This window comes from Cloeon dipterum, chromosome 2, assembly GCF_949628265.1.
Source record: "Cloeon dipterum chromosome 2, ieCloDipt1.1, whole genome shotgun sequence".
Taxonomy (NCBI): Eukaryota; Metazoa; Arthropoda; class Insecta; order Ephemeroptera; family Baetidae; genus Cloeon; species Cloeon dipterum.
In genome coordinates, this window is record NC_088787.1 from 30,165,537 (window position 1) to 30,188,919 (window position 23,383).

Here is a 23,383-nt window from a genome sequence, read left to right on the forward strand (position 1 = left end):
GCGTGATATCTGAGCAATGCGAGAAATCAGCAAGCTTCCGTTTGACATGTTCACGTTGACAGTAAATTCGAGTTCAAACAAAATAACTACTTTATTTAACTTGTTGTGGGAGTTAAAAATATTCGCGGTTCATGAAATGCCTGGAAAATCAAGTGCCAAACTTCGCACCAGAAAGCATTTTGCGAGGGTGAAAGAAAAAGCACGCTGGCGAGCACTTAATATTCCAAATGCGGCCGCTTTATTATTCGTCACAACGCTCCTTTCAAATGTGTGTATGTGCATCTGCTGGGCGGCCGCAAAAGAGTCAACGGGCGGCAACAACAAACACTAATTCAGCTGCTAATGAGCAATGTTTTGCACCGTGTCATATCTGCAGAGACGTGCCGCCAGAAATAATTACACGGCCGGAATTCATAATCACCCTCTCGTGGAGAGGGATGCGATTTCGCGCCAAGAAACAAGCGTGCCTGATTAGGTCGGCTGCACCCACCGCTCTCAGCAGGCACGCAGAATTCTAAATTCACGCGCGCCCGTCGATCAGAAGTGCGGTCCTTCAATCGCGGGGGCGAGAAAAAAACATGCGCCCCTCGCCAATCTGAAGCAGGCATCCGACCGGAAGAGGCATTTGCGGCGGCACGCGGCTTTTAATTAAGCGCCAACCTTGATGAATGCATATTAATGTTTTTGCACCTCGCTCAATGACACCGTCGACGTGCGCTCGCTCGCTCCGAGAGGGCTCTTTTGCTCGGGCTGTTTCCGCGCGTTGTTGTGAGCCGTTGAACCAATCTGCGCCATTAGCACCCGAGCGATGCTTGGAAATTGGACGCAGCAGCCTCAAAGCGCCAATGACGGTGCCGCGGGACAAAATTAGAGAGGAAATTACGCGCTGTAGGTGACGAGAAGGAATGTAATATGAAATTTCTAAATATTCTCGCTCTCAATTAAGGCACGAGGCAAACATACACACGAATAATCCACCGCGAGGAGCAATTCAACCCAAGTTTTGCTGGTAACATCACACAATTAAGTTAACGCATTATTGAAATCACGCTTGATATACACTAAACTTCAAAGCTTCTCTCGACATGCTTCAATAAAGCACGAGACTTCAATTCAAACATTTTTTAAAGGGCGCGAAACTCAAACAGACATTTAGAACTGTTTTGTGTGGTTGTATTTTCTTTCCAAAGTAATTGCGAATGTTGCAAAAGTAAGAAAACAAACTTTGCTGGTTCACTCTGCATGAACTATAACAAATGCAAACTCTTTTGAAATTCAATTGCGGAAAAATATCCAATAAGCCGACGTCGCTGTTGCTCTGTCATATTTACAGCAGTGCGCCCGCGAGAACACAAGCGAGCACGGAAATGGTAATGCAACTCGACCGAACGTTTTATAAATCAATGAATTTTATAGGTTATCTCGAGCACCGCAAAACGTCAGTGGCAGCTGCCGCTTTGATTCTTTCTTATCTCGGCAATGCTGCCTTTATGCTGCAAACAAAAACACACTCGGCGCGCGGTGAATGCAGTTTCGAGTTGGAATCGGGTCAGCTGCAAGACGGCACCAACTTTTTTAATCCGGCTGCATTTCGTTCCATCTTCGCATGGGCAGATGCCAGTCACCAGCAGCATCCGCGACCGCATTTTTCAGTTCCAGCCACGCGACTGATTGCGCACGCTAATCGAATCAAATGAGAAATTTCGCAACGACAACACTGATTGCAATGCCATTCAATGGGGGAAAAGACGAGCAAGCAAACCTCCGTCTCGCCAGAAGGGATATTAAATTTTCCACCACGCCAGTATTATTCTGGAAAATCATGCTGAGCGAAGTGGCGGAACTGCCTCTGTTGGTGGTGACATAAAGAACACAAACTTATTTGCATAATGCAACTAATAAACCTATCCGCAGCCACTTTCCTCGTCTTTCTCTCAGTGTCTCTACATATTTTTGCTACTATTCAATACAATAAACGTCTCATAGTGTAACAATAATTTATGTCGTAAATATTTTTAAGTTCGTTGTTCGTTTTTATATGTTAAAAATGGTAACGATTGAGACGTGGGTAAAATATATTGACCATTTTGAATTTTCAGAAACATTTTTCTTCCTTTCCATTTTTAACTCTAAATTCAAGAAATTCCTGAAGAGACGCCACTGCTTCATCTCTTGTTCGGTCGAATTCCTCTGCGTGGCGATGGGAAGAAGACGCAGCAGTGATTTTGCCCCTTCAGCAAATACTAATCACGCCGGCCGAATTCATTTCTGCTCAATTACCCACGCACTACTTAAAAAAGCGATAAAATTCGCGCTCCTGAAGCCACCCTAACTAACTTTCGAGACTATCTCGTGCGTCTTTTCGGCTCCGCGGGCATAGCTGATTTGCAACTTCGGGGGACCACAAATTTTACCAAATCATCGCACACGGTGGTCCTTCTTTGAAATGCAGTGCTTGAAATAATAAAAAAATCTACTGCGTGATTTGAATTTAGTAGAAATGTTCTTTATAAAATTCCGAGATGTTACTAGAAATATTTTGCTAAATGAAGCCGATTACGTTTATATAGATTGGAACATTAAATAATTTTTTTATTTTTTTTCCTCCAATATTAAAATATACTATTGACTTTTGTATGAATGAAAGCTCTGGTCATGGGGTGATGTAAAATTTAGAAAATTTAACTGAATTCCTCAGTAGCCAAGATTCATTCCCTGCTCCCATACAAATTCCCAATGCCAACGGCTGTGCGTAGCGGGCGACATTTATGTCTTTAAAGTTTACCTTGAAGCCTAACTCCCGCACCCGTCATTCTTCACCTGCCACACAATTTTGAAATAGCACACAACCCCAGGGCTGCATTCTTTGCGCGCCTTTGCGCTGTCAAAATCATTGCTAAGCGGCATAACTACTTTAGAAGCAACGAGAGCAGTAGCTCAAATCTGTAACATGGGTGCCCAAGATGTTCAGGAAAATTCCTCACCTCAGGTGGGTTTATTGAAAATTATATTATCCAGTAAACATAGCTTTTAGTTGGTTTGTGTTGTTGAAAATTGTATTACAATTTCTTGTAGGAGGATGCAACCGAGCTTCAACTCGATAGCATTAAGAACAAAGAGCAGTGGGATCGATCAGGAGATGCGCTGAAGGATTTCTTATTCCTATACAAAACAGGCGTTTTGTATGACTGCACCTTCCTTGTCAAACAATCTGACGACCCAAATGACCAGGTTTTTGCTCATTTATACGTCATTAAAACTAAGCTATTTTTGTCGCATATCACCAGTTCGTTTTCAAATGCCACAAGCTCGTCTTATCGATTGCAAGTCCTGTGTTCGAAACAATGTTCAATGGGAATTTTTCGGAATCAAAAAGAGAGGTTGACGAAGAGATTGTCATCCACAATACTTCACCCAAGGCCTTTGACGCAGCCATGAAGTGAGAACATAATCGAATTATGCGTGCCATATTTTAATGCTTATTTCAGGTTCATCTACGGACGGGAGTTGAACTTCGGTGATGTAATGCTTGCCAGCGAAATATATACCTTTGCGCACTTTTGGCAAATTGACAGCCTCATGACAGCGGTTGAGAAGTACCTTGGCAAACCAACTCCAGAAAATGTGTGCAAAATCTACGACATGTACCAAACGCTCAACAGCAGCGAGGAAAAACTCCAAAAGAGCATGGAGGTAGTCATAAAATTATGTGTAGTTAATATTTGTAATAAAAGGAATATTTTAGGTCATCTTGGTGAATACCTCGGAAATCTTCAGCAGCTCTTTCTGGAAGACCGTGTCTCTGGACACTGTTGTGGATATCCTAAATCAAGACCGCCTTAATGTAGCTGGCGAGTCAGTCCTGATAGAGTCTCTGATCCAATGGGGCAAAGCTCAGCTAGATGACCCCGACGACGTGAATGTTGGTCCAAAACTGAGGGAGGTGATAGACCAGCCATTGAAGCTGATCAGATTCTTCCAAATGGACATGAAAGAGTTTTCAGCCCTGTGCACCACAACACTGAGCAACATTCTGACTGTGGAGGAAAAGTATGCTATTCTCCTAAGCATGTCAATGGATTCAAGAGAATATCTGCCTGAGGGTTTCAGTAAAAAATCTTGTCGGGAAGGCTTGCACCAGAACGCAACTACCCTTGACCTCAAGACTTCGTACTACAACAATGGCTCCAGGGAGGACTTTTGGTTCAAAACTGACAAGAGCGTCTACATCCTTGGCTTCAAATTCATCAAATTCAATCACTACGATGCCTCTTTTGAACCTTCGTCTGCATTTTTCCAGCTACAAGACGAGAAAGGCAACCTCATCGGCTCTGGCAGCACAGAGAGCAGAGATAGTAAAAGAAACTATTTTACATTTCGCAAGCCTGTTCTGCTCCAAGCAAATGTCAATGTCCAACTGCAAGTGAAGATTTCCAACCTGAGCCTCTACTACACGCAACAGAATTTCAACGCAGTAAGGTATGACGTCCAGCTGAACGACCGCACCATTGTCACCATCAACCTGCTTAGAGACGCTTCATGTGCAGGAATTGCAGCTCTGGTTCTGGCTCGTAGTTGAAATCATCACTTGGTGTTTGCAAGAAACATTTGACTCTTTGCAGGGATTGCAAAGTAGAGAAAAGGGGATTTAAGGGAAAATAAGCAAGTTTTTAAGACTTGGTGATACATATGTAACTGAGTACCTTATTTGATTGATATTTACGCATTGTTCGACTTGATTTTAAAATTGGGTGAAATGTTTTTATTTTGAAGAAAACTTTCATTATTGAAATGTGCTACTGGTAAGTGCATTAATTAAAATTAAAATGATTTAAATAGAACTATAATATATTAATAATGGAAAGAGTAATAATTGTATACAAATGCATATTATGGTGGTTATAATCATGGAACGAAAATCATATTGTGTTTAGAATTGATTGTGACAGTTATTCAAGAACATTATAACTGATGATATTACTAGGAGTGCGTTTATAAAGAGATATTAATCTTGTAAAATTTAAGGCTTTATTTGTAATTTTAGCACGCATGTGTTTAATTTTAAAACTGAGACAGCGAAATTTTTCATAGCGAAAATCACATTAAAGATTTTTGGACGTAAATAAAATTTAAATAGTCATCTATGAAGTCTGGTTTTATTGTTTGATAATCATGAGATTCAGAAATTCAGATCATTCCAGTTCATTAGGTATTTGGTTATGATTTTTTCAACGCAGTTCACTTTTAGAATTCACGGTTGATTTTTGCACACAAGTTAATTCTTAAATGTTCAGCCAAAAGCTTAAAACCACCACTGAGCACAAAGGAAGAACAAAGAGAAGCACGCTACTCGAGTTCCCTCGAACTAGAAAGCCAAAGACGTCATTAATTCGCGGGCCTGCTTCATCAAAGCAGCTAGATTAGAATTTATAAGGCCGAGCGAGCGGGAGCAGCTATAGTGAGTTTGCATTAAAAGATAAGCGGCATGGCAGCTGAGCAGAGGCCGTCGAAATTGTTTCGACGCCACGTACGTCTGCCAATTTGCGCTCGGCGGTGCTTTATCATCAGCAGAGGCAAAAAATTTCGGCACTCGGCGCTTTAATTATTTTATCTCGTGCGTTTAGCGAGCCCGTTTTATTATTACCGTCGCCTCCTTTTATTAAGGAAACATGCCGAGAATACGCAAAGTGGCATGCAAGAAGCCAAAGACCTGCCTCTCCACCGTGTGCGTGCTAATTAATTTTGAATGCACACGCCAATTACGACGACGCGCCGCTTGACTCAGTTTTCGTTTGGTGTTTTAAGGTTGCCAGCTAGCGTTTCGTCCAGAGTTTGCCTAAATCTCTAAATCATTCAAGAGAAAAAAATCGCAACACCCAAAAAATAAAGCTATAAAATCATGAAAAAATTGTGGCTTTTAATTTAATAGTTCAATACTTGCAATACATATTTCTTGTTTCCCCCTGATATGATTGTTATTTTCTAAATTGAATCAAAATCAGACTTTGAGCAACAAAAACCCAAATAAGTAATTTATAAATATTTTAATCTTTAAAAATATTTACGCGCTGTAAAAATCCACTGGAAATACAATTTTTAATTAAGAAGATTAAATTTTATAGAGACTTCAATAAAATTCAAACCAATTTCCATTTAAGCCTTTAACATTTCGTTTTTCATGATCAACACTTAAATGTGGCAACCCTAAATTTCTCTCCGGAGAGTTTCGGGAGCGAGGGTGGCTCTCGAAAGACGCCGGGGATATCCCCTGAAGACTTCAAAGGGTAAAAATTGGCGCTTTAAAGCAGCGAGGCGCTTGAGAAATCCGGCGCGAGCGTGCACTTAAAATCTCTAAATGCGCTACTTTTGATGTTGCACGCGCTCCTCTGTTTTTTACACATTCCTGAAAGAAGCCTCTAAAAGAATGCTCGCGGGGGTGGATACTTAAGCATGAGAGATACAGGAAAGTGGGCTTTTTGTGTCAAGGCACACACGTGAAACTGCTGACGTGCGGAGTGATTCTGCTGTGATCTAGATCGCACAAGTTGTCAGCTGGAAAGAAAATGCATTTTTGTTCTTTGAACTCTTTGGTGCTGGCGATAACGTTGTTTTTGTGAAGGGTGGTGCGACAGAAGCTGAAAAATACAAAGCTAGTGACCATAAATGGGGGTTAGTAAAAATTTAAAATTGGAAACACATGGTGTTCGGAATTTTTCCGTCTGCTCGATGAATTCCGAATAAATTGTCAGAGTTCTTGGAATCACGTGCATACTTTTTGAATGAATATCTCCAGCAGAATTATTCACAGTACGTGTAAATTGAAAATGTTTAATTTTTGCAGCATTTCAGTTAGCAAAATAATTCTTTTTAAACGCGGTGCTTGATCCGTTCTCGATTCATGCGGTCTGTCTGAACACCAAAGCGTCCAGTTGCAGAAAAATGGCAAGGAAACACCATAAAGCTGTGGTGGCCGAGTTTAAAAGTCATTGGCGCGCCAGCTATTTATGGTGCAATAAATTTCAACGCCGGCCTCGTGTTCATTGCACCGCTGAATGCTCGTTGGCAAGAGGAGTGCAACGAGGAGCGTCTTTGCCGCCAATTAATTACAAATACACGAGCAATTTATTGCTCCAATGCCCTACTCGCAATCGGAGAAAATCCAACCAGATCTGTTTTATACCAAGTGAGTTAGCTTTGCGACAAGAGAAAAAGAGACGACGGATGCAATATACAATAATTATGAAGGAAAGATTTTTTGCGCCAGGGAGACCGAGAGACAGCAAATATAGTCATGTCAACATTAATTTCTGTACAAGTTATGCGAAAATAAATCAGATTATATTGCTGCACCCTTAAAAAATTATTCAATATGCTATGCAAATATTATTGAGTTAAATATTTTAAAATTGACTTTTAAATTTTTCAAAAGAAGGTAGCTTTTAAGCAGATCACATAGCTTTTTAAAATTTTAATTTGCGATCTATTTAATATCGTGGAGTAGAAATTGGAAATCTTGCAATCGATCGTGCGAATTTTGATTGCTTCTGGGTGGCGAATTTTTCTGTCAAGCTTACATATAGAGAAACAGTACTCACCTCAGTTCTCTTTGCTGCAAAATGTGACGCGACCACTGAGACTAATTCTTGACCCTTTTTCTGTTGCAGGGAGTGCCGAGCTGAGTGCTGGTAAGTGACAAACTCTCTGCGAAAGCCTTTAAAACGTAGCTGCTTAAAAGTTGCTCTAAAAAGGAACAGCTTTTTTCCTCCCGCTGGATTTTCCAGAGCAATCTTTCCCTTCTGGTATGTGAACCAGTCAGCACGCATGTTGCAACGAATTTTCATGGAAGAATGCACTTCCTATACATTTTCTTCGAAATTCTGCTTCGCAGTTTTTATTTTTCTTCTCATTAGGATCTGTTAATGCCGGTTAAATCCTCAAAGAGGATATTTAATATTTTACTGGCACATGTATCAAATGCGTTCATTCCAATTATTGTCGATTATCCAACGTGAATAAATTACGTGGTTTTAATGTAAAATATTCATGATCATGAAACGGTTCGTCTGAAAGCGAATAAAATTTCTAAATAAATCAATCAAACAGCATTAATTCGATGTTGCCAGAGCTGTCCAAAATTTATCATTTTCCGAAAATTTCATCATGCTCAAAAGATATGATTTGAAAAGGGTTTGCAAATATTTGCAACTCATCAATTTTCAATCACACTCGCATTTGCCACTGAAAATTTAACGTTCCGAGTTCCGATAAAAGGGCGATTTGCATGTGTGTCCATTTTTTGTCAAGTAAAAAGCGATTTAGCATCATTGAAGTGAGAGTGTGCGCGCGCGCGAGAGAGAGAGAGAGAGAGAGAATTATCCGCGGTTGTGCTTTTTGCGCGGTGTGATAGATTGCACGGTGGGTGCAATCAGCGCGCTCTCGGATGCAGCGCCGATTTGTAATCGTGTATGACATGGAACTCATTAAAATGTCAATTAAAACGTCCACTCGTCTGCTCGAATCCAAATCCGATTATCTAGGTCCACGCAGCAGCCGAGCGTTTTCCTGTAATTTTTATTGCGTCACGTTCTCGCAATTATTAATTGGCCGGCGTGAAAGCGGTTCGGCGCGCATTTATCATCCGACAGGGTTCAGCGCATGTGTTTCTCCAATTAATTCTCGTGTTTGTGTACCTGCATTGGTGTGTACGCGTGCAAATATTGCGAATCGAATGTGTGCGCGGCCATTAGAAAAAATTCCAGCTTTATGGGTTGGGAATTGTAGTTCATCATTTTTTTCTTTGAATATAGTACAAAAACAATTTAATTCCAATCGCCATAGAATCAAGTTGCTTAATACTTTCAAGACTCCTCTTAAGAATTAACCTGCAAATGTTTTAAAAATTCATTTAGCTGTAATATCCACTGATTTTAAATTATATTCCGACGAGGTGATTCTTTTTTTTTAAATTTATTTATTCAAACCAAAAATCAAATAAAAGCCCAAATTCAAAAATATATATATCTTTTTTTAACGGTTTGTGGTATTTTAAAACAATATTTTTATCCCAGTGGTGCCTTGCCGCCGTGCATGGCTGGACCGGTTTCCAGATCCATTTCACTGTCCCTCCATTTGTGTGGGGTGAGAGCATGAAAAAAGCAGCTAAAATATTCCCTTTAAAAGACGCCAGTGCAAAACAGGCGGCGGTGATATGACTGAACTCCAACAAATGAGTCTATACTTTTCGCTTCACTCGCTACATACTGCATGCACTTTTCACACTCTTCGTGCGGTGCACCATATAGGTAGAAAAAAGGGATAATCACAAATAATATATTTAAATACCAGCAACCGGCATAAATTTATCGCCGGATAAGAACTAGCGTCGTGATTCCCAACCCATATTTCCGCGTTAACTCATTCCAGTGCAAAATAAATTACCTCCACTTGTTTGATGTTAATTAATAGCGGTGGTTTCATGGAATTATCGTTCGATACGCATGATGATGACTTGTTGAAAATCGCCAGCCACAGCCGCAGCGCGATTAGTAAAGTGACGATAATCATAGCGCGCGTCAAATATTACGCATGAATTCTATTTCAAAGTTATCTACAATTTTAAAATGTCGCGAGAAAGTCTGAGCGCCAGAGTCAGTTAATAATTATTTAAAAAAAATCTGAATAGACGTGAGAAAACATTAGTGATTCTATATTTAGGCAATTTAAATTAGATGAGAATAATGAATAAATGGCGTCTCAATGATGATAAAAGTACACGCATTGTTAAATTTTAGGGCGCAATGAAAATAATTCGTGTTCCGCTTGCTTATCTTTCAAATAATTGCAAAATAATAATAAATCTGTGTCGAGATGGTCGTGAATTGCCCTGAAAAACTTGGTTCTGGGGGATGTAATTAGGGTGCTCTTAGGCCGCCGACAATAAATAATACCGCGTGTACATTTCAGACAAATTAATATTTTGAACTTTGGCCATTAATCTCGTCGGGTTCGGCTGCTCTGCTCGGCTGCTCGTATAAATTTGCAGATCTTGGTGCCAGTCGTCGGCACACTTGGCGAATGATTACACTTGCGAATTCGCGCCAACGTGCAGAGCCGGCGTAATAAATAACCGTGCGAAAATAGCCATTTCTCACTGTCAACAATCGCGATGCATCCGCTCAAAGTACACCACCGATGAAAGCACCCCCCTTACCCCCCCCCCCCTGCCGGGCTACATTCGGCACAACCGCGGCCGTAATATGTTGTGTGAGGCACCTCATTACTCGAGCTGAACATCTGGCACCGAGCAGGCAAAACCACTTGCAAGGCGGATTGATAGAGGAAACGACTGAACACTTTGCTCAACTGCTGCTAGCCGTGTAATTAAACGCCTGGCTGACTTGGCCGCTTATCAGGCTTGCTCTCGTGAAATGTGAGATCGCATCATTTTAATGCCACCCGGTCTGTATGTCCTGGAATCTCTGACTTGAGGCACATTTTCGAGAGAAAATCGCAATTGTCTAAGATACTATGGAACTGGGTCGATGGATATTTTAAGTTTCAGAAAAAAATCCCATAAAACAGAACATATAAGGAGTTCATTTTGATTTGAACTCTTTCCATGACTACAAGAGACCAAATTAATTTAAAATCTCTTATTGTTCGTTCTTATTTTCCGAAAAGTACAACGAAAAAGTTGGAACTATTTTCTTTCCCATTTTTCAGTAATTTCCAATATAGGACCAAATAAAAATTTGTCTACCAGAGCGCTGGTATATTGTGAAATTTGGAACAAAAGTCCATTAACTTGAGTCAGTCAGTCTGACCGCGAAATCTGGGCCATAAAACATCCCATTAAACCGTCTGAACTTGGCCGAGAAGCAATCAAGTCGGAGGGCGAGAAAGAAGTAAAGCAGAAGAAATTGCGGAAACATGAGACCCACGAACGCTAGAATAGAAACAAATTACGCCGAGGAACAATAACACGCGCCCGTCGGCTGAGGAAAGGCACTGGGTAGGAGGACGGACAGAATGATTTCCAAATTCAAATTAAATTCCTCGGCAAACAAGGCTGCAAACTTTTTGACACTGATGCTCTGCAGCAGGCATAACTTTCCCTCTCTGCGCGCGTTCGCAATTTGCCTCGGCTTGCTGTTTTGGGGCCTCGAAATCCCGTCCGCCAAGTGATATCATAAGGGCTTAAAATGGCGTGATGTTTGCATAGTTAGTGTCTGTCTTGCCTGCTATCTCTCCCTGCTTCAAAGGAGCCCCGGCAGACGCTGCTTCTCGTGCGCTGGATAATTAAATACGTGATTCACTTTTTCGTGGCGAGATTAATTAGGCGCGATTAATGGCTAATTGCGACGCAGCCAACCAACTTCGTTGCTAATTAGCTAATTCATTCATCACTGACATTCAAGCCGATTAGCCAAACTGGATTGCAAGCAATGATCGCGAGGCCAGGAAAAGAGGATTCCCCTTCTTAGCCTAAAAATTGACTGTATGGCTTAGATTCTGAAGCTTCAATTTCCTGCGACGTGGAATCGATTTCGTTTCTAGTCTGCTCAATTATGCCACTCTATATATAACCTTATTTGCGTTAAAGGGGATCTGTACTGAAAATTTATGGATATTAATAAATCGAAATCAAGCGTAAAAAATCGTTGACCAACCGTTCAATTTTCTGTGAAATTTGGTCTTGTTTCTTGTTCCTAATTTGAATATTGTACGCTTAAGAGATAATTATTCAAACTAAAAATTTAATCATCTGTAAAATGTAGTTAACAATTCCAATAAATTTCAATTGGTGCTTTGTATCAATCCACTTTTAATGTCTTTCCAACTAATTAACTCATTAAGCCGACAAACAAGGAATTCGTTTGCATTTCTGGGTTGGATCTTTCACACATTGTTTATTTTGTAATTTTCGAACAATAACAAAACTGCTTTGATCACAAATACAAACATCCCTTAAATATTCACAGGCGTGATTTTTTTCTTCTGAAGATTTTCTGCCAAAGTTGAGCTAGTTAACTTAAACACAAAATTCAAAGTGTATTCAAAACCAAAAGGCAGAGATTAATGTCAACATCTTTGAAGTCAATAATTCCAAGAAGAAGACTCCTGTTCTGCGACATATATTCAAAGTTTAACGAGCTATAATGTCTCCCGCCGTTAACACAGAGGAAAGTTCCCGCGACAACGTCATTAAACATCGTCAGACGGTTGCGAGGAAGAGAAAATGGAGAAAATAAGGCTATAGCTTCTTATTTCTTTAATCTGCTTAAGGGCAATATTCGTAGCAACAGTTTGGCCAATTAGTGGACAAATTAGGAAAATTTCGGCCTAAAATGCATCCGAAATGCGAACTGAGTTCCAATTACCCGGCGGCAGTTAGCTGGTTTGAGGATTTTGTCATCGACGACGCCGCCACTCAAGTGTGTTTGAATTAATGAGTCGCACGCTTCGCTTCACATTTAAGGAGATATTTATTTTCGCATGCAGTTCGCAGCCAGAGGGGCTGTTTGGTTTAAAAAGGAGCGCAATAAGTCATGCAAAAACGGCGCTGATACCGAATTTCTTCCTTTAGCAGCCACGGCAGCCACGTTCAACGGCGGTGCTGCTCAGACTGAGAAATTTCTTTGGGTCTACGCAGAGTGACAAACGCGTTGCTGCCCAATACAATGCTCACATTAATATATGTATATGTATATATATATATACATATATATATATATATATATATATATATATATATATATATATATATATATATATATATATTTCACACTCCGCGATAAATGTTAAGGCCAGGTAAAAATGTGTAAGATAGGCAACATATTCACATACGTGTTCAGCCGGTTGCATATTTTCAATATCTTTAGGCGCTTCGTCGTTTTCCAATTCAATTCAAATTTATTTTTACATTCAGCATGGTAGTACACTCAGGCGATGATGTTCTCACATGCACCCCATCTGATTGCAAAATTACAAAAATTACAAACTATATAACAAGTCCCGGAGTAAGGAAGGCAGAAATCTTTATTTTCAATTTAACGTGAAGAATTCGCTTGCTGACACAAAAATATGTAAAAAACTTAAAGCGATTTACTGTAATAAACGTACATTTAGAAATCACAGAATCCACACCACGCTGCGCTTCAGTTCGGACACATGTCCGGACGTTCTTTGAACTAATTCAAACCGACCGTACCGGCCGTTCGCCCGCATGCAAGCAACTAACAATAAGGATATTAGATACACAAAGAATCAACATTCCCGCCAGCTAGATTATCAAGAGAAGATGAAGATCAAGCTAAATTAATTATTTAAATTCTGATTTTTCCCATTACCTCGATAATTTGAAACGCTTAACCATGTTTTCAAAGCAGATTTCAATTCCTTTTGACAATAGGGTGAGTGGAGTTCCAGATTATAACGGAGAAACCCATAATTATATTCCTGTAGTAAGGAAACAGTGCTCACCGTTTTAAAAGTAACGAAACTTTGCTGAAAATTTGCTTACAAAAAATACTCTACTGCCTAAAATATGTTTTTAACCAAAAACTTTTAAAGGACTAGGATAGATAATGAGAGTAAGTTTTTCTATATTTTGCATTATCGTTTACCAGGAGAGTAAAATTTTACTCTTCCTAATTGTTTCACGTTAAATTGAGAATTGATTTTTAAAATCCTATCGTTGATTCAATTGAAAAATAATTTCTCCGTCACGTGTACAATACAATTGACTATTTTTCGTTTCAGTGTTCTATTTTTAATTCTACGCTAAGTTTATTTAAAATAAGTCATCAATACAGGAGGCAAAAATTGTTTATTTGATGAAAAAATGAAGCTTCAAATGTATCTGCCGCATCATTCCCAGAGGACTTATCCACTTTGAAACGTGGAAAGTCGTTTTTCGTGCTCGTTCATCTCATCCACTTTTCCTCGCTAACGCCGAATTGCAAATGAATCGCCTCGAGGGACAGGAAATGGCTGTCGGACGAGAAACGAAAAATACACGAATTCCCGCACTCAGGATAAAAAGTAGACGCCACAATAAACTCATGTTTGAACCTAAAAGCTGAGTAATCAAAGGGCCCATTTAGTGCGCGCAATTTTATTTGCATTCAATTTGTGTTTATTTGCAGTATTGGCCGAGCCGTGTGTGTGTATGTGTGCTTGTGTCAATAAAGATAAATTATTCAGTCGGAGCAGGGAGAGTGCGCCAAGCGAGGTGAGCCAGCCGACGCAAACACACACACACACACACACGCGCGCGCGCGTGTAAATACCTCTGCGGTAAAACGCAAGCCGCAAACGGGCTGTGCTCTCGATCCCCGCTGATATCTTGCACTTTATATTTATGATCTATAAATAAGTTAGCTATCTAAACTGGCCATAAAAGTGATTTACGCCGGTCCATTTTGAATATTATATTATGTGATGGGCCGGAGAGGTTCGCCCGTCGGCCAACCTCCAATTTCTCATCTCGCCGATTTAGTGCCGCTGCGCTTCGCACGAGCCGAGCAAATCAAGCCTCCGCAAGCTCGCGGAGTGAGCAGCAGTATGGTACTCGCTGCGACCGCGACTGTTGTTAGTTGAGCATCGTCGGAACGGAAAGCTAGCAGCCCTCGAGCCACCACCGAGAAGTCTGAACAACGAGAGATTATTTTAAGAGTCAAATCAATCCCCCGCACGAGTGTTAGGCGTTGGCCTCGATTTGTTTGCTATTTTTTAATAATAAAGAGGGATGAGTGGAATATTGGAGCATCGTACAAGAGCTTCATATAGTAAAACGAGCATAAATGATTATTTTTCCTGTTTTGCCGCAAAATATTTGCAATAAATCAAGAGAGGCGGTGTTTTTTTTTAATTGATGACGAATTGATTTTATAGCATAATAGAGGTTGAAACCTTTTTCCCAAAGTGAAAAATACTTTGATTTTGTTGGAACCCTGTATGAAATATTTTAGAACAAAAAGTTAATATTGCTGTCGAGAGATTGTTTTTTGTAAAATGAGGAAAGTGTGTGGTTCTTACGAATATTTATATTGTTTTAAAGACGATTTGGCATTTATCGTACGGTATAAAAAGTTTGAAGTAAATTATTCATCCTCAAAAGATGTTCCCGTAAACATTAACAGCTCTTAAAAATTATAATCAATAGCTTTTTCACAAGTTTTACAACCCAGTTCACCCTTTACAAAAAAGATCTAAATTTTCGCTCATTCCCGTTATTATTTTTCGCTCTCTTTCATCCTATTCACAAAAATAATAAAAGATTTTCAATTATTTCTTGCGATTCATTTTCTCTAATGATAACAATGCTGGTAAAATAGCTTTTATTTGTCGATCAAAAAGATAAATCAACACAATTTTTTAAATTATTGCGGTTAAGACTCGGATTTTGATACTGACAAGGAATAAGGAAAGTGCAGCAAATGACTATAATCTAGAACATATTAAATATACGATATATATATATACACGCATAAGAACCTCTTATTATTCCACATTATTTATTGCTCCCTGCCATCACCTGCAAACGCTCCCTAAATAACACACTAAACTGTATTGCAATATATATGAATTTGCTCTGAATCGGTTGCCTCTTAAATTTTGTTTCAGAGAGTGGGTCCAGAAGCCTGAGCAGAGTGTCGTCAGCTAGCGTCGCAATGTTAAGCGCCGTGAGCACCGCCATAGTGTCCAGCCGCTGGTGCTGAACGGATTCAATTAGGTAAACTGAAAATTTCCCCAAATTCAGCCCCGCACAGAAAGTTCGCCTCTTCCGGCCTGCTATCAGTGAGATAAGCGGACAGAATTTGTTGCAAGCCAAGCAAATCGCGCCCTCGGCGCTCAGTTGATAGCACGCGCGCCTATTGGAATCAATTCCGCATATTACATCCAGTGTTTGCGGAATTTAATCGCGCCAGCCAGCAATGTGGCAGCCGTCTAATAACCCGAATTTGTTGCAGAAAATTGCTGCTGAACGCGCAAAAATGAATGGGAGAGAGAGAGAGAGAGCGAAAGAGAGAACGACAGAGAGCGAGCGAGAGCGAGAGCACAGCATCCATTAACTCTGCGAGATTCTACCGTAGTCAGCATTATGAAGTCAGGGGCCTTTCCTAAAATGTAAATTGGACAAGCGAGCAGCCACCACCGAGACGAGCGCAATTATTTAGCGAAACACCTCTGCAACACACTCACACACACACACAAAGGCGGCCGACCGACGACTAAGTGCAAAGTTCGCAGTGTTTGTCAGGAAAAATGAGATATATATACATTGTATCAGAATTCGTAAAGCTGAATGTGAGAAGAGACGCGGACACAGTGAAAATACTCGGATAAATTTTCAAAGCAGGGTAACTGTCTTTTTTGTCTTTGAATATGTGGAGCGACGCAAGAATATAAGAGCAAAGAGTGAGAATCGAGAAAAATCAGTGTTCATATTTCATGAGACGAATATTATGTATTGTTAAAAAAAAAGTAAAACGGCGAATCTATGATAATGTTTAAGGGGAAGAGAGTGCTGTCACTGAATTTCGAGCTGCTAACTTTCTTTTCGAGACCTCGTGTAGTTGTTAAGAAGAGCTTCTTCAAAACCTGATACCAAAGGACCAGAGGAGAAACTTGCGCTGATTTGTTATATGTTTTGTTGCTTCCAGTTCTCGTTTCGAACCGAAAATTACATATATATACTAGCTTTTTTGTCCTTTCTCAGGAGTGTGGCGATATTTTGTGATGGACCTTGTACATAGGAAAAAATGTTGAGTGCAGACGCGAGAGAGAAACGCTGTGAAGCAAATATAGGGGCGGTGACGTTTTTTCGAATTTGAATCTTCTGAGTGTGAAATAAACCTATTCAGCTGGAAAAAAATCAGGGGAAGAAAATAATTTCTTATATCTAAAGAGAGGGGGGTTGCTAAAGTCAAATTTGATCGTGATATAGTGGGATTGTACACTTTGAAAACTTCATTATTATGATTATTATCGATGACTGTTTACCAGAATTATGATATTTTAATTAATGTACATAGCTCTATTTATAAAAAAAACCGAAACCAACAAACATCGTGGGTTACACCATTCCCTACTTATGATTAACTCGCTACAGAATTTAAGAGCACAGTGTGCTAATTAATTATTAGACCACAAATCAGCAGAATCCTTATAGTGAGCAAAAAAGAGAAAAAAAATCGAGAAATAGCCGAGTCAGTGAATAATTCATCCTGAAATCACAGCAACCATCACACTCACGACACACACCCAACGTACCACTGTTTCAACCTTTTGCAAGAAATATTTCACAACGTATTACATAGGTGACCATTTAATTGAGCCCACAGTTAACCAATTTATAATTATTGAAATACATAAATGTGAAAACTGTTGGTGATAAAGACATTCCATGTTGCTTTTTGCCGTTGAGACTCTTCACGCAATTTAAATGTTGATCAATTTCATCAATTTGCCGTTTGTAATTGATATTTTATGTTGTACTAAAAACAATTCGAAATATCTAAAATTGCTTCATTTTAAGTGTTTGAATTCATTTCAACAACGAAATTTCATACATCAGGACACATCCAGAGATATTGTGAAGTTTTGTATCTATCTGAAATAATGTGGTAAAAATCTTACGAGAATTGAACTAGTTGTTTTACTTCTATTTCTTTCCCAACACGTTCACTGCAGTAGCTATTTAAGTTGCGACCAGTTGAAATCTTAAGTCAAGTACCTTAAGAAACTGAAAACTAAAAATTCAATAGACTTTCATTTAAACTGACGAGGACTGGCTACTAATTGGATGGAAATAATTTCAACCTTCTTGTTAATTAACTTCTTAGAGGGAGAGATTAAAGTATCACAAAGTTGTAGTTTAAGATGATGTTGCAATTTATTATACCAGATACACAGTACATCAATGATGGGTTGGTCCAGAATCCATCAATTCCGATCAGGACCTTGAATGAGAACTTTACTTTTGTCTGACAAATGACAACTTTTCCACTTCTTGGCTAACACACTAATTTCCTAGGTGTGACATGACAACTTAATGGTATATTAAAAGAAATGCGTGAATGAATTGTAACTCAGGTCAATCGGGTGCTGTGTAGTTTAATCGTCGTCACCACTGCCATCCTTGCGACCGTCATCTGACTCATCATCGCTGCGTCCTCCTGGCGGAGACACGCTGTTTTCCTTGGCTTCTGGAGAGGCAGAGCGGCGACCACCATCGTCGCCATTGCTGTGGTTGGCTCCAGGGGAAGATCCCTTATCATTTTCAGTGTCCTTGTCCTTTCTGTCAGCTGATCGGGAGCGAGATTTGGAACGTGAGCGAGAATCTCTCCTGAAATAGTAAATTTAATTTTATAAAATATGGGAAGGATGAGCAGCGTTGAAATTTCTTTAGCCAAAATTGAAAAAAAAAACTAGGCAAAACTAGTAAATATTTGTTGGCTGCTACACAATTTGCACAACAATTCTCGTAAGCTAGATAAGAATTGAACGATTTCAAAAATAAGTGTACTAGTGAGAACAGAAGCACAAAAAAGTAATATAAATATTAGCGCTACTCACTTGGGCGACTTGTCGCGGGGAGACTTAGAGCGGCGGCGGCTGCTTGTTTTCTTTCCAGCACTGCGGGAACGAGACCTGGACTTGCTGCGGGAGCGATCACGTTCGCGAGACTTGGATCTGGACTTAGACCTGGATTTGGAACGGGAGGAACGCCCCCTAGGACAATGTTTTAAAGCAGTTAGCCAGCGTCCGACAACGGCAAGTTGCTATCAATTTACCTGGAGCGGGACCTAGAGCGACGTCCGCGCGACCTGGAACGGGAGCGGGACCTTGATGAGGACGAGCGAGAGCGGCGGCTCTTGCGACGCGTGTCTTCGATCAACCGGATGCGGCGGCCATTCAGGTCAGTGTCGTCCAGTTTGTCCAGAGCATTGCGCATATCCTGGTACGTGGCAAACTCGACAACACTGCATTGACAAAAATCAGTCAATCGTCACATTTAAGTGATTTATGAATATATTATGGAGCTGCGCGAAATCAACTTTTCTACTCGAAGCCATTCTATCTCAATTATCTACTGATAAGGAAACTCTTAAGGATTCTTTTAACTTTTAGTAATTTCGGATGCGTACAGAACTCTTTCCTGGAATAAGTTGGTTGGCTGGCCAGATGGGTGTGACGTCATAGCCCTCTCGCCTATTTAATAACACAATCTTATCCGGCCGGCTTTTTGGTGAACTGTGTAGCTTGTTTGTAAATTGTACAAGCTTATTATGCCCCATGAGGATTAAATTTAATAGTCGTGTAGTTTATGGATATTGAGTCACCGTGAAGAGAGTTTTAAGCCTGCTATTATACACATTACGTCAGGAAATCACATTAAAAAACGATTAACCCTAAATATCAGCTCTTAATTTTCAAATCCTAAGAATATCAAGAATGGCCGGACAAGAAAGGAGGCCCAGGACAGGGTTTTTAAAACGCACCCCTCATTAGAAACAAAATTAGCAAAAAATTCCACCCAGCCTTCAGCATTTCATAATAACTATCCTTGGAAAGAGGAAGTTCAAATAATATCTTCAGACTAAAACAAATAGCATCCCTCAAGTCCTTAAAAATGATAAATGAGATAAAGAGTGCAGAGTGAAATAGTCATGTATGTATTGATTCTAATTATCAATCTTGGATATACATTTAAATTCAAATAATTTGACTAGTTTTTTTGTTTGATAAGTTAGAATTAGCAAAACTTTGAATTGCAACTCACCCTTCATTGCGTCTCTGTTTGTGGGCATCAGCATAGGTCACCTCACCAGCTTGACGCATGTAGTCTTTCAAGTCCTGGCAAAACAAGTTCAGTGTAAGAGTGCATTCTCAACAAATGGTTAGAGCAAGCATGCAAGAGATAGGAGGACTTATTAATCTCATCAAGATCTTTATGCCTCCCGAGTGAATAAGTTCAATTGGGGGGTTAATGTATTCATATAAAATTATGAAAGCCAAACCAACTGTGAGAGAGGATCATTTTAATAAGATATGAATCTGTAACCAAAAAAATTAAAAAAGAGGCATTGAGTATGACATTGTCATAGAACAGGATTGGGCTATGTAACGAGCTTGCGTTTAGATTTGAACTCGTTTGCCATGAAAGCCAAAATTTGTGCCTCTTTGCACCCCTCGCACTGACGGAAACGTATTAAAATTAAAAATAAAGGCATCATCGAGAGAGTCCAACGCAGCCAGCCGTAATTCGTTCCGATCCGCGCGCCCGCCCGCCTCCTCCTCTTCCTAATCTGCGTCAGCATACAAGAGCAGCAGCAGCCGCCGCCTCACGTCTTCTGTTCCAAACCAAGCGACCCAGGCAACGAGAGAGATCAAACCGCACTCACAGAAAGCAAATAAAAAGACAAAAAAAGTGCAAGGGGACGCGAGGCGGACACTCGAGACACATTACATCACCCAATCCAAAGCTGTATGAATGTATAAATATAAAACATAGCTTGATAGATAATGATTTTCTCTTTATATTTTGACTGTTTTAACTACCAATTATTAAGTAAAGCCTCTAACATCGAAGTTACCTTTGCCGAGTGTTTAGGGGCACATTCTTAGGACCATTGGCAGAGGCCATCAACTCGCGCGCTACCCTTACTAGTCTGAAGGTGGGATGACAAGGCCTTGAAATACAAGGGCATCGATCGGACCGGCACACACACCCGCGACTCACCGCCTCATAGGCTGCAGGCCACCCGCGGACCTAGATACCCCACCAAAACCCCAGAAAGACCCCCCAGGTGCAGCCCCAAAAAAGCAAAGTGAGCTTGGCTCTTCATCCGGCTCTCTTCGGCCGCCAGCATTTGCTCTCAGTCTATGGCACCGAGGGGATGTGTCTGTCCTCCCAAAATCTGCTCGACAACGGTCACACAGGCCTGTCCGTCTGTCTGTCTCGCGCAATTATGTGGGTCCTGAGCCTCCACAATGGTCCACCACAGAGGGGATTATTACCTCCTTAAAATAATTCCACACAGCCCTATATTTAGAAGCAATTTCGAGAACAGCATTTTCTCAGTTTTAAACTTGAGACAATTTTACTTGATCGAGAGCAGAACAATTAGGTTCGAGCAAAAATGCTGTTCTGTCAAGTCTCACCTTGCCAGCGGTGGCATGCGAAACATGAAAAGTGATAGTTACCTGCCAGCTGACTCTCGAAGATAAATTCTCGACGATCAGTCGGAACTCAGTCCTGGTAGGAGGACCGTATCGCTCAACGCCGGATCTGCCCCAGCGACTAAAACGTGTATTTTACTCTTTTGAAAGAAACAAAAGTGTTTCATGGGAGGGTGGAGTGGTCTTTTTCTAAGCGAAATTCTTATCAAATAGTGCAGACACTGGTGCTACGCTGTGCATATCTTACAGTGCGATTTTTCAATTCACATTCCACGCAAGAGAAAATTTTGCTTATGCTTGCCAATACATAATAATAAATATTGATACCTAACTTTCTGTTACCAGTATAACAATATACCGCATTACTTTGCACGATTCCAAATTGGGCAAGTTCAATAGGATGTATTTAATTTGTTATTTAACTTCTTGAATTATCTCAATGGTATCAATAGTAAAAATATTTATCAGGTTCATAATCAAATCAAATCAAATTAAGTAAACAGAAAAACAATACCCTACAAAGCTTGCTATTGCAGAATTTGAGGTTTGAGTAGATAAACTGAATTTGGCAACTACAGCATTGGATGTTGCAGGTTGCAGAAAACCAGGATATTCACAGCGCTAGCATCTAAGAAGCAAACCGATGTCACTCATGCAGCAGCTTGGGCAAAGTAAAACTGTGCGAGGGTGAGGCGAGTGTCATTTAAAAAACAAGATGTGCTCTAAATCAAAATGTAAAAAGCACCGGCAGTTGAAGCCGGATTTCGTTTTGTATAGACCACTCCACGGATCGGGGGACTTACCGCTCATTCCCATACCTCGAACGAGAAGAGAAGTTTGACGATCTCCCTCCACCACCTCCTCCTCCTCCACCACCACCTCCTGAGCGATAGCTGTCACGTTCCCGAGCCGAACCTCGAGCTTGCTCTACCGAAACCCTGCAACGAGAATAATTTGTAAAAAATAGTGCCCGATTTGTGGGCAAATGATTAGCCACCTTTCACCAAGTAGTTCTTTGCCATTTAGCTCATAGACTGCGTCATCTGCGTCTCTGTAATCTTCAAATTCCTGTGCAACAAATGAATTAAGTTAATCATTTTAGTCTTACTTTGAATACAAAATTGACTGAATTTCCTATTTAAAAATATTTTTTGATAATGACTTTGAAATAAAGGAGAAAACACGACTTCATAATAAACACAGGAAATTAAAAACAACCTGAGTGGTGTTATTTCATAAACACATATTTACCAACTCTTGAGAAAAATCGTTAACAAAATCAATAAGAAATAAGAAAAATAATGTTATTTCATATTTATATCCAATCAGTCGAATACTAAGTGGATTAAAATGGCTTCCTCCAGAATAAGTACAATTGGCGGCAAAATCGATAACAGCACACGCGGAAAAATATAACCTGCCTGGAATTGCTTCAATTCGTTTATCGGCACTAATTTAGCCAATGCCTACGTAATGAATGGTTAACTTACAACAAAGCCGTAGCCGTTCTTCAGAAGTACGTCTCTGATGCGGCCGTAGCCCTTGAAGAACCTCTCGAGGTCCTTTTCGCGGGCGCCATAAGGCAGCCCACCGATGTACACTCTCGTGCCAACCATCCTGCAAGAAAACAATATCTTTTGTTTCTAAAGAACGCAAATAACTTGATAAGGTCGAAAATGAAGTCGAGGGCACGCGAAGGGGTGACCGTGGACAAGCACAATGACGCGCAATCATTCAGATAACGGAGGCCTGTTTTGCGTCGCTCATTCGCCGGTTGTTGAAAGGTCCGTTCGGCATTAGAATTAGCGTTTGCGTGATTGCTTTTTATAAGAATTTGATAGGATTAATTAGCTGAATCGAATTCTTACCTGTATAAATGTATTTGCGGAGAACTCCCTAGGTTTTAGCTCAAATTCTAGGACCACGCTACCGACAACAAACACTAACAGTTCCACAATATGGCTGACGACTCGCTTCGGCTCCGATTTTGAAGGAAGCGGAAACTGAAGAAGACACGGGTGGGGATGGCGCTGTTGGCTGGCGATGTAATCCAATTTGACTTGCGTAGTATCTACTTACGAACCTTGTTCTCATATTTTTGAACTAAAAGGCGGAACTCTGCTGTTTTTTAGTCTTTTTATAGTCTTTTTACACTTTATGTATACGTTATGGCAGACTCACCATTTTCGCCCAA

The 23,383-nt window shown here is 40.3% G+C and overlaps 3 protein-coding genes across 15 annotated transcripts in view; 2 read left to right on the top strand and 1 right to left on the bottom strand.

Moving 5' to 3' along the window:
* LOC135935697 (uncharacterized) overlaps window positions 1-23,383 on the top strand; it is a 266,355-nt gene that overhangs the window by 196,539 nt on the left and 46,433 nt on the right. Inside the window, exons 6-8 of one of the 3 annotated variants that reach the window (XR_010574243.1) lie at window positions 7,665-7,685; window positions 15,628-15,736; window positions 15,975-16,014. Coding sequence is in view for 2 of the 3 variants with exons in the window: in XM_065478219.1 (XP_065334291.1) it covers window positions 7,665-7,685; window positions 15,628-15,722 (116 nt within the window). In the remaining variant the exon portion in view is untranslated. Of the gene's footprint in view, window positions 1-7,664; window positions 7,686-15,627; window positions 15,737-15,974; window positions 17,654-23,383 lie in introns of those variants that run through there. The other 2 variants (XM_065478219.1, XM_065478220.1) reach the window with 2 other exon arrangements.
* Window positions 2,810-4,830, top strand: LOC135936880 (BTB/POZ domain-containing protein 2-like). Of its 2 annotated transcripts, XM_065479874.1 has the most exons (6): window positions 2,810-2,989; window positions 3,076-3,231; window positions 3,288-3,439; window positions 3,489-3,693; window positions 3,746-4,050; window positions 4,111-4,830. In XM_065479874.1, exons 1-6 carry the CDS (start codon window positions 2,951-2,953, stop codon window positions 4,577-4,579), a joined length of 1,326 nt encoding a protein of 441 aa, XP_065335946.1. In that variant the 5' UTR covers window positions 2,810-2,950; the 3' UTR covers window positions 4,580-4,830. The 2 variants fall into 2 exon arrangements, with proteins under 2 accessions (XP_065335946.1, XP_065335945.1); XM_065479873.1 differs by having other exon boundaries at window positions 2,811-2,989; window positions 3,746-4,830.
* Window positions 17,875-23,210, bottom strand: B52 (serine and arginine rich splicing factor B52). Of its 10 annotated transcripts, none has more exons than XM_065478029.1 (9): window positions 23,058-23,207; window positions 22,680-22,806; window positions 22,187-22,257; window positions 22,008-22,127; window positions 21,214-21,298; window positions 19,790-19,863; window positions 18,801-18,989; window positions 18,583-18,738; window positions 17,875-18,352 (listed from the first exon to the last, which is right to left on the bottom strand). In XM_065478029.1, exons 2-9 carry the CDS (start codon window positions 22,803-22,805, stop codon window positions 18,121-18,123), a joined length of 1,053 nt encoding a protein of 350 aa, XP_065334101.1. In that variant the 5' UTR covers window position 22,806; window positions 23,058-23,207; the 3' UTR covers window positions 17,875-18,120. The 10 variants fall into 10 exon arrangements, with proteins under 10 accessions (XP_065334101.1, XP_065334100.1, XP_065334099.1 ...); XM_065478028.1 differs by having other exon boundaries at window positions 21,214-21,310; XM_065478027.1 differs by having other exon boundaries at window positions 21,993-22,127.

Bases quoted from the DNA above. Each gene is read 5' to 3' on its own strand.
- LOC135936880 (XM_065479873.1), top strand. From the start codon at position 2,951: ATGGGTGCCCAAGATGTTCAGGAAAATTCCTCACCTCAG. The intron at 3,232-3,287 runs GTTTTTGCTCAT...GCATATCACCAG, and splicing joins CTGACGACCCAAATGACCAG to TTCGTTTTCAAATGCCACAA. The intron at 3,694-3,745 runs GTAGTCATAAAA...GGAATATTTTAG, and splicing joins AACTCCAAAAGAGCATGGAG to GTCATCTTGGTGAATACCTC.
- B52 (XM_065478026.1), bottom strand. From the start codon at position 22,805: ATGGTTGGCACGAGAGTGTACATCGGTGGGCTGCCTTATGGCGCCCGC. The intron at 19,864-21,213 runs GTAACTATCACT...TTGTTTTGCCAG, and splicing joins CTTCGAGAGTCAGCTGGCAG to GACTTGAAAGACTACATGCG. The intron at 18,739-18,800 runs GTAAATTGATAG...ACATTGTCCTAG, and splicing joins CGCTCTAGGTCCCGCTCCAG to GGGGCGTTCCTCCCGTTCCA.